The 12,453-nt window shown below is 53.1% G+C and overlaps 1 protein-coding gene across 12 annotated transcripts in view; it reads right to left on the reverse strand.

Annotated features, from left to right (window-relative positions):
• Positions 1–5,809: 5,809 nt before the first annotated feature.
• Positions 5,810–12,453, reverse strand: part of FKBP15 (FKBP prolyl isomerase family member 15) — a 116,490-nt gene continuing 109,846 nt past the window's right edge. For 11 of the 12 annotated variants that reach the window (XM_075060602.1, XM_075060600.1, XM_075060596.1 and 8 more), the window contains one exon: positions 5,810–8,349. In XM_075060602.1, the coding sequence (XP_074916703.1) occupies positions 8,272–8,349 (78 nt within the window). In that variant the 3' untranslated portion in view covers positions 5,810–8,271. The remainder of the gene's footprint in view (positions 8,350–12,453) is intronic. The other variant, XM_075060606.1, reaches the window with a different exon arrangement.

Below are 12,453 nucleotides of genomic sequence, written 5' to 3' on the forward strand. Positions count from 1 at the left end.
CATAAGGAGAGTGGGTGAATGAGCCAGAGCAGGGCACCTCATCCAAGCCCAGCACAGGACTTGCCCCCGTGGGCAGCGCTTGGCACTAGCCCTCTGTTCTGGGTGCGTGCGGGCAGTGAGCATGTCCATTGGCTCTGTGTGTGCAGTTCAGTGCACAAAAGCTGCACAAACGGGTTCGCGTGTGTGCGGGGCAGGGCCTGCAGGAAGGTGGGTGCGTCCAGGCCAGCGTGGTGCATACCGGTGAGTGCCTGGGCAGGCTGGGTGTGGAAGGAAGGGGCCAGAGGAGCAGAGCTGGCTCTTTAAGTGGTGGTGCAGGGCCAGGAGGCTGCTGGTTGCTCCGGGTTTGGCAGCTTCCCAGCCACACGTTCAGCTTGCACTGAGCAGGCGCCAGCAGCTGACAGCCTGACAGCGTGGGTGGGAGCCCCGCACACCCTCCCCTCGACCTCCAGTGCTCACGACCACAGTTAAGGTGCACCCAGAGCTGGCTTAAGGTGGAACGTTTCTGCCTATTACCCATGGTCTCCCTGGTCACACTGTCCCCCTGTGTAAAGGGCTCACCAGAACCCAGGCAGTAAGCACTGAACTACGCACAGATCCGTGGGTAGCTCTTGGCTCGCCAGGCCGAAGGTGCCCATCACCACAGCGTCTGGGTGCCCATCTGCAGTCACAGGCCATGGCTGCCTGGACTGTGCCTGGCAGAAAACCTCTTCTCAAGCTGAGTGGGAGGCAGAACTCTCCACCACCCAGGTAGGGGAATGCCCAAGGCAGACGGACTTTAAACACTGGCCTGCCAGCCTCCCTGCTGGGGGATGGGCCGGGGCAGACCAGGCTGGGGAGGGAGTGCGCATCTTCCCAGCCTGTCAAGCCAACCCTGCACCCAGGAATCAGGGAGTCCTGGGGGTTTCTTAGCTGCTGCATCCCGTGGGGGCTTGGGGATGGATCGGGCCTGGGAGGAGTGATGGCCTGTTAGCCACCACAGTTCTCCAGGTCTCTGCGTGTGAAAAGGCAGATCCACTCCTGCTTTGGTGCAGGGACAGAGGGGAGGCAGCTCATGTCCCCCCTTATTCAGTGACTGTGGAGGCTGGGCTGGCAAGCTGGCACTGCCCAGAGCTGTACCCCTGCTTTACTCTTGTGGGGCTTTGCAGGGGCACAGGATTGTTGAGGGGCAAGTCCACCCTGGGCCAGCTACACCCAGCCCACCCTGGGCCACCCTCTGCCCCGGGGCTGCACGGAAGCCCCTGACCCGGCAGATTCCAGAGCTGGCACTGAGGTGTCCCAGGCCTGTCCCAGGCCTCTAGCCTCTGTATGTTGAAAATGCTCAGGGTGGAGCCCTGCATCCTGGCCTGTTCCCCTCCCACAGCAGAACAAGCCCCGACATCCATGTTGGCTGCTGGACACACTTGCTCCATTTTCTACACAGTGGGTTAAAATCCTGCGCTTGGAAACCCCACTGAACCTCACCTCCCAGAGCTTCACCCCTTGGCTCCCTGCCCCTGCCTGGAAGGCTGGTGAACTCGCTTCCTCTCACTAGGTGCCTGCAGATCCTCCGGTAAACAAGCCCTGGGCAGAACCAGCAGTGGGACACAGAGGTGGTTTCCAACGTGAGTTAAAGGGAACCTCAGGTGCTGCCCCTGCCCTGCAGCCCCCTCTGCACTTTGCCAGTCAGTTCTCTGGCATCCACCCACACCAGGGAAAGGGACTGGGGGGGCAGGGCAAACCATGAACTGGACAAACGCACAGAGCAGACAAAACCAAACTGGTGACGTCTGGGTTTTCCCCTTTAACGTCACTTACAGTGAGCGGCCTCAGGAGCTCCATGCAACAGTGATAGTTACTACAGAGTCAGCCCGAAGAGGGATTTTCTTTGAATTCGTTTCAGACTGTGACCAAGGCAAACTTGGGGCATTGTAAAGGGCCCAGTTCTGAGCATGCTGGCCCTGATCCAGCCAAAAGCTGAAGCACACACTTAACTGTAAGTACCTGCATTATCCCAGTGACTTCAGGGGACGACTCCCATGCTGAAAGTTAAGCGGGAGCCCACGTGCTTTTGCTGGACTGGGGCCAGCGTGCTCAGTGCTGCAGCATTGGGTCCAGAGGGCACAAACTGTAAAATGGGGATGACTGTTGTTCCTTTCTCCTCCCGTGTCTGTCCTGTCTCTCCAGACGGTGAGCATGTCTTCTGGGCATGGCCTGGCTCTTGCTGGGTCTGTGCAGCTCCTGGCACGACAGGACCCTGGTCTCAGTTCATTAGCAATAATGACACTTTCCCCACCAAAGGAACCACTAAACTTCAGAGAAAACCTTTTCCAATCAGGTCAGCATGTTGTAATTGTTTGGACATTGGGCATCGTCCGGGGCCTCTTTGCTGTTTGTTTTGCGGGCCTGGTAAATGTATTACAGGAATGCAGTGGGATGCGGGCAGTGGGGCGCGGGCACTGAGGTATACCCCGGCCACTGCCGCTGGCACCTCCCCCCGAACCAATGTGCACTGGTCAGTGTGGTAACAGGAGAGCAGATCGAAGAGGGGCACAAACCTAGCACTGCTCCACTGCAGATTTGCACCCCAGCACACAGTCCTGGGCCATGGAGCAGGACGGGAATCAGATCCAGCTGCTGCCTTTGTTCAGGGCTCACAGCACTCCCTCACTCCCCAGCTTCCCCCTCTGCCTTCACCCCCTCAAGGCACACCAAGGCCAGATCTTTTCCCCTCAGCCTCAGGGCTGCCAGAGAAAGGAGCAGAATGCCCCTGCCCCCATCCCTGGGAGAGGAGAACACCCTCCTGCCCCAGCCTCTGTGCACTTAGCAGAGGGTGGGGAGCTGAGTCCTTCCTGACCTGGCCTAGAGGGGAACTGGTTCCCTGGAGGCAAAAGGCTCCATATCCCCTCCCAGGACCAGCGCTAGGGTTTCTCGCGCTCTAGGCGCACGGCCATTTCGCCGCCCCCCGCGATGATCCTGCGGCTCCAGTGGAGCTGCCACAGTCATTCCTGCGAAGGGTCCATTGGTCTGTGGCTTCGGTGGAGCTGCCGCAGTCATGCCTGCAGGTGGTCCACCGAAGCCGCGCGAGCAGCCGAACGTTTGCAGGCACGACTGTGGCAGCTCCACTGGAGCCGCGGACCAACNTTATTGGTCCTCTGGTCAGGTGTCAGCCAGGTTACCTGAGCTTCTTAACCCTTCACAGGTAAAAGGATTTTGGTGTCTCTGGCCAGGAGGGATTTTATAGTATTGTACACAGGAGGGCTGTTCCCTTCCCTTTATAGTTATGACACACACAAAAACAAAACCTGCGGGGCAGCCAGAGCGCAGGTGCAGGGAGACTCCCAGCCCTGCAGATCTGCCCCAGGCAGCGAGGGGGAGAGAGAGAAGAGGGGCAGCCAGGGCTTCCTTCAGTGGGGGCACTCGCCGTGCCACCTGCCAGGAGGGCTCCGCGCCGCTCCGGTCAGTGGGCAGGGAAGGACGCGGGTTGCCCTGCTGGGCTTGCTACAAACCTGGTACTGGGCGCTCCCCTCCTCCATGCTGCCGCCCCCCTCCAGTGTGGCCAGTGCAGCAAACCAAAAAGAAAAAAACCTGCGGGGGTGGCCGAAGAGGCGAAGCAAAAAAATAAAAAAGATTGGCCTGAATGCCGCCCCTTGGAATCTGCCGCCTCAAGCATGAGCTTGCTCAGCTGGTGCCTGGAGCTGGCCCTGCCTCTACTGCAGAAAAGTCTTGGGCATGCTCCAGCACTCTCATTTTGGGGGATTACATGCTGCCCTTGTCACTGTGGCTGCCATCTCAAACGTAAGGGCATGCCCCACACTTGTGGTAGATAGCTTTCTACCTGACTCTGGAGCACAGGGGTACTGCATTGGCCTTAGAAACCAGGGGCTGAGTTCAACTCTCAGAGGCCCTGGCAAGGCAGCTGGATCTTGGAATCTCTCTGCTCTTCTAATCTAATTTGGGTTGGAAAGGGGACCCGGGCAAAAAGAGCTTCACATATACAGCACAGCAGCTAAATGCAGAAACGGCACTCATCTACAGCTCATAGCTAGGTGAGCAGCACACTCAGCCCGAGACCTTCTTTCTATGAGTTAGGCTTTAGTAGCACACGAATGCTGGTGTCTTCCCCTGGCTAGGTGCTAGGAATGACAAATGCAGGTCATAGAGACATGGTGGAGGACTCTCCCGGGAAGCAGTGACTGAAACAGATTTGGGAGTCATGGTGGAACATGAGCTCCCACTGAGACACAGGAATCTCGGATAAAAACTACTGGAATATTGTGACCAATTCTACTAAATTGCAGACAAAGTTCAGAGAATAGCTGTGAGAATGATTAAGGGGCTAGAAAACATGTCAGACTCAAGGACTTCTAACAACAAAAAGGCTACTTGATCACAGTACGTAAGGACCTACATGGGGAACAAAAATGTGATAGGTTCTTTGATCTGGCAGACAAAGATGATGTTGAAGCTGGATTAATTCAGACTGGAAATAAGGCACAGTATTTTTAAAAGGGAGGGTAGTTAAGCCATTGGAGCGATTTACCAAGGGCTGTGGTAGTTTCTCCAACACTGGCAGTTTTAAAATCAAGGCTAGGTGGTTTTTAAGAAACATACCAAGGTTCAAACAGGAATTATTTCAGGGGAGGTCTGTTATACAGCTCAGACTAGATCGGGGTGGGCAAACTTTTTGGCCTGAGGGCCATATTGGGGTTGTGAAACTGTATGGAGGGCCAGGTATGGGGAGGCACAGTCTCCCCAAACATCCTGGCCCCTGGCTCCCTATCTGCCCCTCCCTCAGAACCCTCAACCCACCCAACCCCCCTGCTCCCTGACTCCTATTCACATCCCGCCCCCCTGGGACTCCTGCATGTATCCAACCCCCTCATTCCCTGACTGTACCCCCCAGAACTTCCACCCCATCCAACCACCCCCTGCTCCCTGACTGCCCCCCAGAACCTCCACCTTATCATGCCGCTCAGAGCTGCAGGACTGGAAGCTGCACCGCCCCACGGAGTGAGCTGTGCTGCCTGCGTGGGACCATGACTGCAGAGATGGGGGGGGGCAGTGGGGGAGGGGCCAGGGGTAGCTATTCCAGCCAGGAGATCAAGGGCTGGGCAGGACAGCCTATAGTTTGCCAGAGGTTATGTTTACACCACAGAGGCACAGCTATGGTGCTGCAGCCATGTTACTGTCATAAGTACTGACTCCATCCAGGTCTGGAGCATTGACAGAAAAAAGGTTTGTGGATGCCTCATGCCCACCACAATCAGCTGTTCTGCAGCATGCAAGAGGCGCTTGGGAGGGAGAGGGAGAGTGGGGACAGGGCATACTTGGGGGAGAGAAGCAGCAATGCAGGAGTGGGCCCTTGAGGGAAAAGGTGGAGTGTGTGGTGGGGGGGGGAAATCAGCACCAACCCCTGGGAAGAAGAGGAAGTCAGCGCTGTGCTCTGAACATGGAAGGAGTTTTTCCCATGGGTGTAATTAATTCACTCTCAAAAGGCAGCAGCAAGGTCAATGGAAGAATTTGCTTGGTCTGTTAAGACGAGCAACAACTATGCAGAGATCTGTGGAATTGCAAAGGCTGTTGTAGCAACTCAGTCACTTCCTGACTCGGGGGCTAACTGCACAGGCTCTACTCACCCTTCCGGAGAGACTTCATAAAACCCTCAGCAGGCCTTCTGACAGGAGCCCATTTCTCTTTTTGGACAGGAATTTCAGGGAAATTGGACAGAGAATGAATAAAAAGTTTTTGGATTTACAACTAAGCTTGGTGAGTTTTGCAAACCCACGTACATTAAAAGAAGGAATTAAAGAGAGTGGGATCCAGAAACAGATTTAATTGCACTTTTATTTTTTAGGTTTTATCAAATCTGTGTAGGAGACAGACGTGGCTTTTACAGTTTCCACAGACATATTGATTCCAAAGACCACACCAACAGACTATCACAATGAAGGGGACTTCTGGAAAACCTTGTTTACACGGTGCTAATCCCTTTGCTCTTACACATTTATTCCATACTTTGACTTTAGATAGTTTCTACTTGAAAGCAAGGTGCTCTACCCCAAACTAGAAGAGTTATGGGAAACAAGTCTTTACACTTCAGTATGTTGGCTGGGTCACAGGAGTCAGTCTTTCATATTTTTAAGTTAAATTTGGCTACTTATCCCATTTTTATTCACTAGAACAAAGCAGCCCTTGGGTATGAGAGTCACTGCTGTCAATCAGGTTTGAACTCTGCACTGCCTGAATTAAAACAAGTTATTCTATATTTAACAGAACACTTGCAAATTTTGCTCAGATATTTTTGTACAAAAGTGTTCACAGAACCTAGAACAGAGCTAAACAGTTTCCATTATGCTATTATAATTTAAGTGGAAATGTTTGTTTTTAAAAACAATTTGTTCCCTCCCCTCATGTGCAATATTTGCAATTCAAAATGCTGCAGGGTTGTGTACACAAAGTAAAATGCCTAGAAAATGAATACAAATAAGATTTAAACTTCCCAGCTAAGTGAAAAGCAAAAGAGAAATAGAGCACAAAGAATGAAAATTGGATTTACAAATTCTGTTCCAATAACCTATGGTGTCCTGAATAAGCCGGTTAAGATATATAGACCCTCATCTATAATTTAACAGTGCCCCGTTAACCTAAAGAGTTCTAGTTTCTACTATAATCCTGCCACTTTTAGCAGCAGAGAAAAAAGGCACAGTGGATTGGCAAATGACTGCCCGGAGTAACTCCTTCTCTATCTGGAAAGGGATCCCTTCAACATCTTGTTACCTGCAGTGCTGTTGTGGGGCTTCTATTGCTCATGGCAAAGTGCAGCCTCAAATAATCTCACCTGCATCACATATGGACATACATGATGTGAATGAAGTAAAGACGGGGTGTGAGCAGACTGTGCGGTGACAAAGGTGCCTTTGGTGGGACTGATGGGGAGCACTAACAGCCAGGGGTTAAGGGACACGATGGCTTCATGGTATCAGACTGCAGTGAGTAGGAAGCAAAAAGTTTTGTTGTGCAGGTATTTATCGTATCAGAACTGCACTGCTGCTAAGTGCCATAGACAGTTAAATAGTCAATGGTAGCTGCAAATTATTTTTACTGTTTCACTGGACCTGTACACTTGGTAAGCAACAGGCTCCTCTTCTGCAGGCTTTTCGCCTTGTGGTTTGGAGAGGCTAGCTGGATAGCTCACCCCTAAAGGGATGAAGGTTCACAATCGGCAATCTCAGTCTCACTCTTGGTCCTATACTCAGCCAGCGTGCTGCCTCCATTGGATGAGTTTTACAGGACGTCCTGGCACACACATTAAGAACATACTGGATACACATGAACATACTAATAACCCTTCAGTGTCACTCATTTTAGTGAAGGAGGGTAAAGGGATTTAACTTCTCAGAATGGGAAACACTAGAGGAATCTTTAAAGCACTTACTAGAAGCTGCAGGTCTATACTTAACAGAGTATTCATTCTCTTGGCACTCTGGTCTCAGCCTGTCAGAGCTCAATGGAGCTGTGATGAATTCACAGCTTTTGCAGAGTAGCTCTTGGCTCAGGAGCACCGTTTATTGTTTTTTACAGCTCAGTGTTCAAACACTCAAAACCTATGTTACCTCAACTCCTTTAGTTTCCACAAGGCATGTACGTGGCCAGGAAATACTTGGATTAGAAGTCTCAATAGTAACCTACTTCATGTACTTTCAATTGGCATCTAACTGCTTGGTGAGCATGTTTGTGATGGCCAGATGTGAAGCCCTACAGGTGGATCCTGAAGTGTCTCTAGTGAAGGGTTCATCTGACATCCCACAGATCTTTGGAATTGTATATTTGTTGTTTTAGTATTAATGGTACTAGGAGAGGTGTGATTTTCTCTGCCCTGTTTTCATCATTGTGTACGGTGCAGAGTACTGCTAGACTTGCTTATTCCAGAACTGGTTACAAAGTTCATACTTACATCAGAGTTTCAGATTAACAAATTGATGGCTCACACAAAAGGACGGTGACAGGAACATGCAGGATGAGTGGCTGACTGCTTAAACCAGGCTAGCTGATCAGGCCAACGAGATTGGGTCCAACTGCCGAGCAGTGCTGTCATTTGCTTATGGTCCTGGTTAACTTGCAACCCGGGGAGCTTAGAGAGTCCCAAGCCTGTTCCATTCCCAAGCCTGTTCCATTTCCATCCCAAGGAAATGCAGCTGGTAAGTGGAAAATACACTTGAGAGGCAGCCATGTGCCCAAAGGGGAAGCTCACAGGCTCGCTTGCCAGCCACATCCAAATCATCTTTCAACACTTCATCCCAGCCAGTCCAGGTCATCATCATCGTCATCATCCCCAAAGAGTGGGGCTGGGGGAGGGTGCCCCTTCATGCTCTGAAAGCCCAGTTGGAAAGCAAGGAGAGATTATTAGAGTTCAGGCTCTGTACAGTCTTGAGGGAGACAGGACCAGGAAACCTCCCAGATGACTGTCTTCCTCCACCTCGCATGGTGGCTCAAGCCTTTTAAATCAGGTAGGAAGGGCTGCAGTCCCAGAATATGCCTATGGAGCCTTAACATCCCCTAGATGTCCCCTCATTTCAGTACATTAGCTCTGAACCTGGTGATGTTTTCCTGCTGACCTGTCATCAGACAGGTGGTGTTGCTGGTCATTGCCTTTATGTATGTAGCTCATCCCTTATGTAATGTCTCAGATTCACTGGACAGTCTCCAGTTCAGCCCCAAATTTGGGGCTCCCAGAAACCTAACTAATCAGAACTAAAGTAAATGCAGGGCGCATAAGTAGTGATAAAAGACGGTTACTCACCTTTGTAACTGTTGTTCTTCGAGATGTGTTGCTCATATCCATTCCAGTAGGTGTACGCGCCGCGTGCATGTTCGTCGGAAGATTTTTACCCTAGCAACACTCGGTGGGTCGGCNCCAAGGGCGGGAGGAGCAGCCTCAGAGAACCAGCCCCCCCGCCCCCAACCCCACTGTACACATTGTTCCAGCCCCCCGATCTAAGCTGGGCCTAGCAGTTACTGTCGCCCCTCGACTTGGCCTGAGCAGGTGCCAGGCAGTTTCCCGTGGGAGAAAAACTTAGGGTGTCACAATTTAAGCTGTACTGGGGGTGCTGTGCTGGCATGTGTCAATGGCTACAATCAACCAGCTCTTTAATCTACAGATACTTAGCGAGGTGGTGTGTGGTTCTGCTAATCAGATGTCAGGGGCTCCAGCTCTCTGCCGTTTCTCCTTCCAGTTTTTACTGAGATCCAACAGGGTTTTGCCCACTGAGACCCAGACCATACCCCAAAGCCTTGGAATTGCTCAGATGTGGCATTCCAAAGTTACTGCACGTCGGGCAGGCAGAGAAATGCCATCATGCTGAGTGAAGGTCTCAGCAAGCAACTCACCAAGAACTTGCGTGTTTATACCAGAGGTGTCACAGGCTGTGCACAGGGAATTTCCTCCTGCCAAAATCTCAGCCCAGAGCCCTATGCTCAGTGCCCAGCAGGCAGATCCAAACCAAGGAGCGACTGAGGCAAGGAGCAAGCTATTCCAGCTCCCTCGCTCCAAGGACTATCCTGAGTCCGTAGTGATGTCCCCTATGTAGCTGCCGCTCGGGTGATGGAAGAACAGTTCCCCCGACCCAGCCAGCGGTGCCTGGGGAGGTGGCGTCCCTGCAGCAGCGAGACCCTTCCATGGCGGTAGCCTGCTGAGGTTACGCTGGCAGATCTGTGGTGCCAGTGCTGTGCTGCTAGCATCCCACTGTGTAGACATGGCTTCAGGAAAAGAGCTTCTGAGCCAGAGCCCAAAGGTACTCAGGTGCCTGTACTCTAGATTTAGGCACCGCTGTGATTCCCCAAACCCCACCTAATCCTGTGGTGCCTAATTCACTCAGCACCTACATTTTTGCTGTCAGATTTCCATAGGTGCCTGTTTGCCTTGGGCCTCTCTCACGCCTACATCCCAGCGCATGGGGACCCAGCGGACGGGAGGTGTGGCGGTGCCTGTCTTGCCTGCAGGGATCTGGCAGGAGCTCTCCGAGCACGTGGATCTCCACACAAGATGGCACCTCCTCCTCCCTGCCACCCCGTGGCTGTGTTGTGTGGAGTTGGGTCGGTGCCTAAACTGTTCTCCCGGGAAGCAACTTGGGTACCTAAGCCCGTGATGCTGGGAGAGGGTCCCTGGCTGCAGATCGCCAGGTGCCTCCCTGTGTTCTGCCAGACTCACACGCCGAACTCTCAGAGATGGGTGGGACCAGTACCGGCTTACAATGGAGCCGTGGCACTGGGCCCACACTCAGAAGGGGCCCTGGTGCCCAGACCATGCTCTGCCCTGAGGCCTTGAGCCATTCGGCCTCTTCCCCCCAAGGCCCCACTCACTCCTCCCCCCCGTTCGCTCCTCTCTGCACCTGCTCCCCCATGAGCGGTGGGCAGGACCCCCAGGGGAAGAGGCTGAGTGGGGGTGGGGCCTCGGAGTAGTGGGCGGGGCATATAAATGATTAATCTAGCCCTGGGCTGGTTTTAGGCCTCCCCCATTTTGTCAGCAGCTCCCACTGGCTAGCTTAGGCGGCTCCCTGCCTAGCACACGGGCTCGGTAGAGCCCACTGTGAGGTGCCTCTCTCCCCGCATTGATAGTGCAGGGAGCTTAGGGGCCCAGCGCAGGGATTGTGGCACCCTGCAAAACATGCATCATGTTTCTGATGAACAAATCACCGTGTGACTCTGCCCCCCACCCCACCGCCACAGCTCACCTCCACTCTGCCTGCTCCCCTGAGCACGCCGTCGCCGCTCCACTTCTCTCTCCTCCCTCCCAGGCTTGCTGCAAAACAGCTGATCCGCGTGGCAAGCCTGGGAGGGAGCGGGGAGAAGCGGAGCGGCGACGCGCTCGGGGCAGCAGGCAGCAGTCGAGCGGAGGTGAGCTGGGGGGGAGAAGTTCCTCTGCCCCCCACAAGGTTACTTCCTGCGGCCCTCCCCACGCCCCCCACCATTGCAGCTCACCTCCGCTCAGGGCTGGTTCCCGGCTTTTTGCACCCCACACCAAAAAAATAAAAAAGAAGCCGGAGTGGAAAGTGCTGCCCCAAGCACATGCTTGGAACGCTGGTGCCTAGAGCCGGCCCTGGTCATGGGGGATTTTGATCTGTGGAACACACGGTAGAGGTCTTATGCTGCCTCTGATTAAACCATCTTGGAGTTTCTAAAATTCTATGTAAGCAGGATCCGAATGAGCTCTCCCCTGACAGCCGGTGATGAGCTGGGGGGGCAACACTTCAGGAGCAGACTGCGTTTGCATAGCCACGCCCACTGTTCCTAGGTCGCAGCTGCTTTGCCAAAATGATCTTTCGGAAATCTCAGTCCAGCCCCCAGTGCTCGGTGCCCAGGGGACAGGTCTGAACCAAGTGCTATGCCAGAGTAATCCCGTAGTGTAGACGCAGCGTTGGTGCAGTATTGGCTCATGTTGGCTCACAAATCTCTCTAGCATTGAGTGCAGGGGTAATGGAGGGTTGTTATCCTGATTCTGTGAGTAAAGGGCAGCAGAACTGTGCCTCACCTGCCCTGAGCGAGGGGGTCACCCTCAGCGAACTTCACTCATTAAGCAGGCAATAAGGATGCGAAAGCCCAATGAAAGAGAAGGGGGGAAGGGGAGGAGGAAGTGTTTTATCTGGGGATGTGGCGTCTGCTCAAAGAGTGCATTTGACCTTCTCCCCAGTGTCTAAAGACACAGCTAATTAGACTTAATTGGGAGTCACTGTTTCTATTTGGTGATCACTAGAGCAGAATCAGTGCAGGGCTGAGGGCCGTGCTTTCGACTTGGTGTCAGGATGGTAGTGGAAGGAAAGACCATGCAGAGGCTGTCCTGGCAGGGAGGGTCCCTGCTGCCAAGTGAAATCACTGAAGACCTGAGTTAAGGGGTCGGCACTGAGCACATGGCATCACAGAAGTGGCAGTGAGCGTTCGTCAGCAGCAGCAAACAGCCAGTTGCAGAGGTGCACAGCGACCATAGATATTGTTCAAGTCCCGCCTCCCCCCACCTTTCTGCGAACACACCTCTGACTCTGGCACCTTGGCTACACTTGAGAGTTGCAGTGCTGGTGGTGGCTTTACAGCGCTGTAACTCACTCCCCGTCCACACTGGCAAGGCACATACAGCACCGTATCTCCCTGGCTACAGCGCTGCTTGTACTCCACCTCGACAAGAGAAATAAAGAGAACAGCGCTGCTGCAGCAGCACTGGGCACCAGTGTAAACAGGGAATAATCTTACTACACTGTAACTGACCTCCGGAAGCTTCCCATAATGCTTTTTTGTAAAGATTAATGTCTTTGTTTTGTTGTGAAGCTTCTGTTTGTTTTGTTGTGAACTCCGGGCTCCCGGAGCTGCTTATCTAAAAAACAAACACAGCTCCTGTTTGCTGTGAATGGGCTCCCTTTGAAACCCCCACAGCTAGTGTTTGCTTGAAGACAGGGGGCTTGAGGAGAGAAGCAGCACGGCGTGCGG

Source organism: Chelonoidis abingdonii, chromosome 24 (genome assembly GCF_003597395.2).
Source record: "Chelonoidis abingdonii isolate Lonesome George chromosome 24, CheloAbing_2.0, whole genome shotgun sequence".
NCBI classification, from domain to species: Eukaryota; Metazoa; Chordata; order Testudines; family Testudinidae; genus Chelonoidis; species Chelonoidis abingdonii.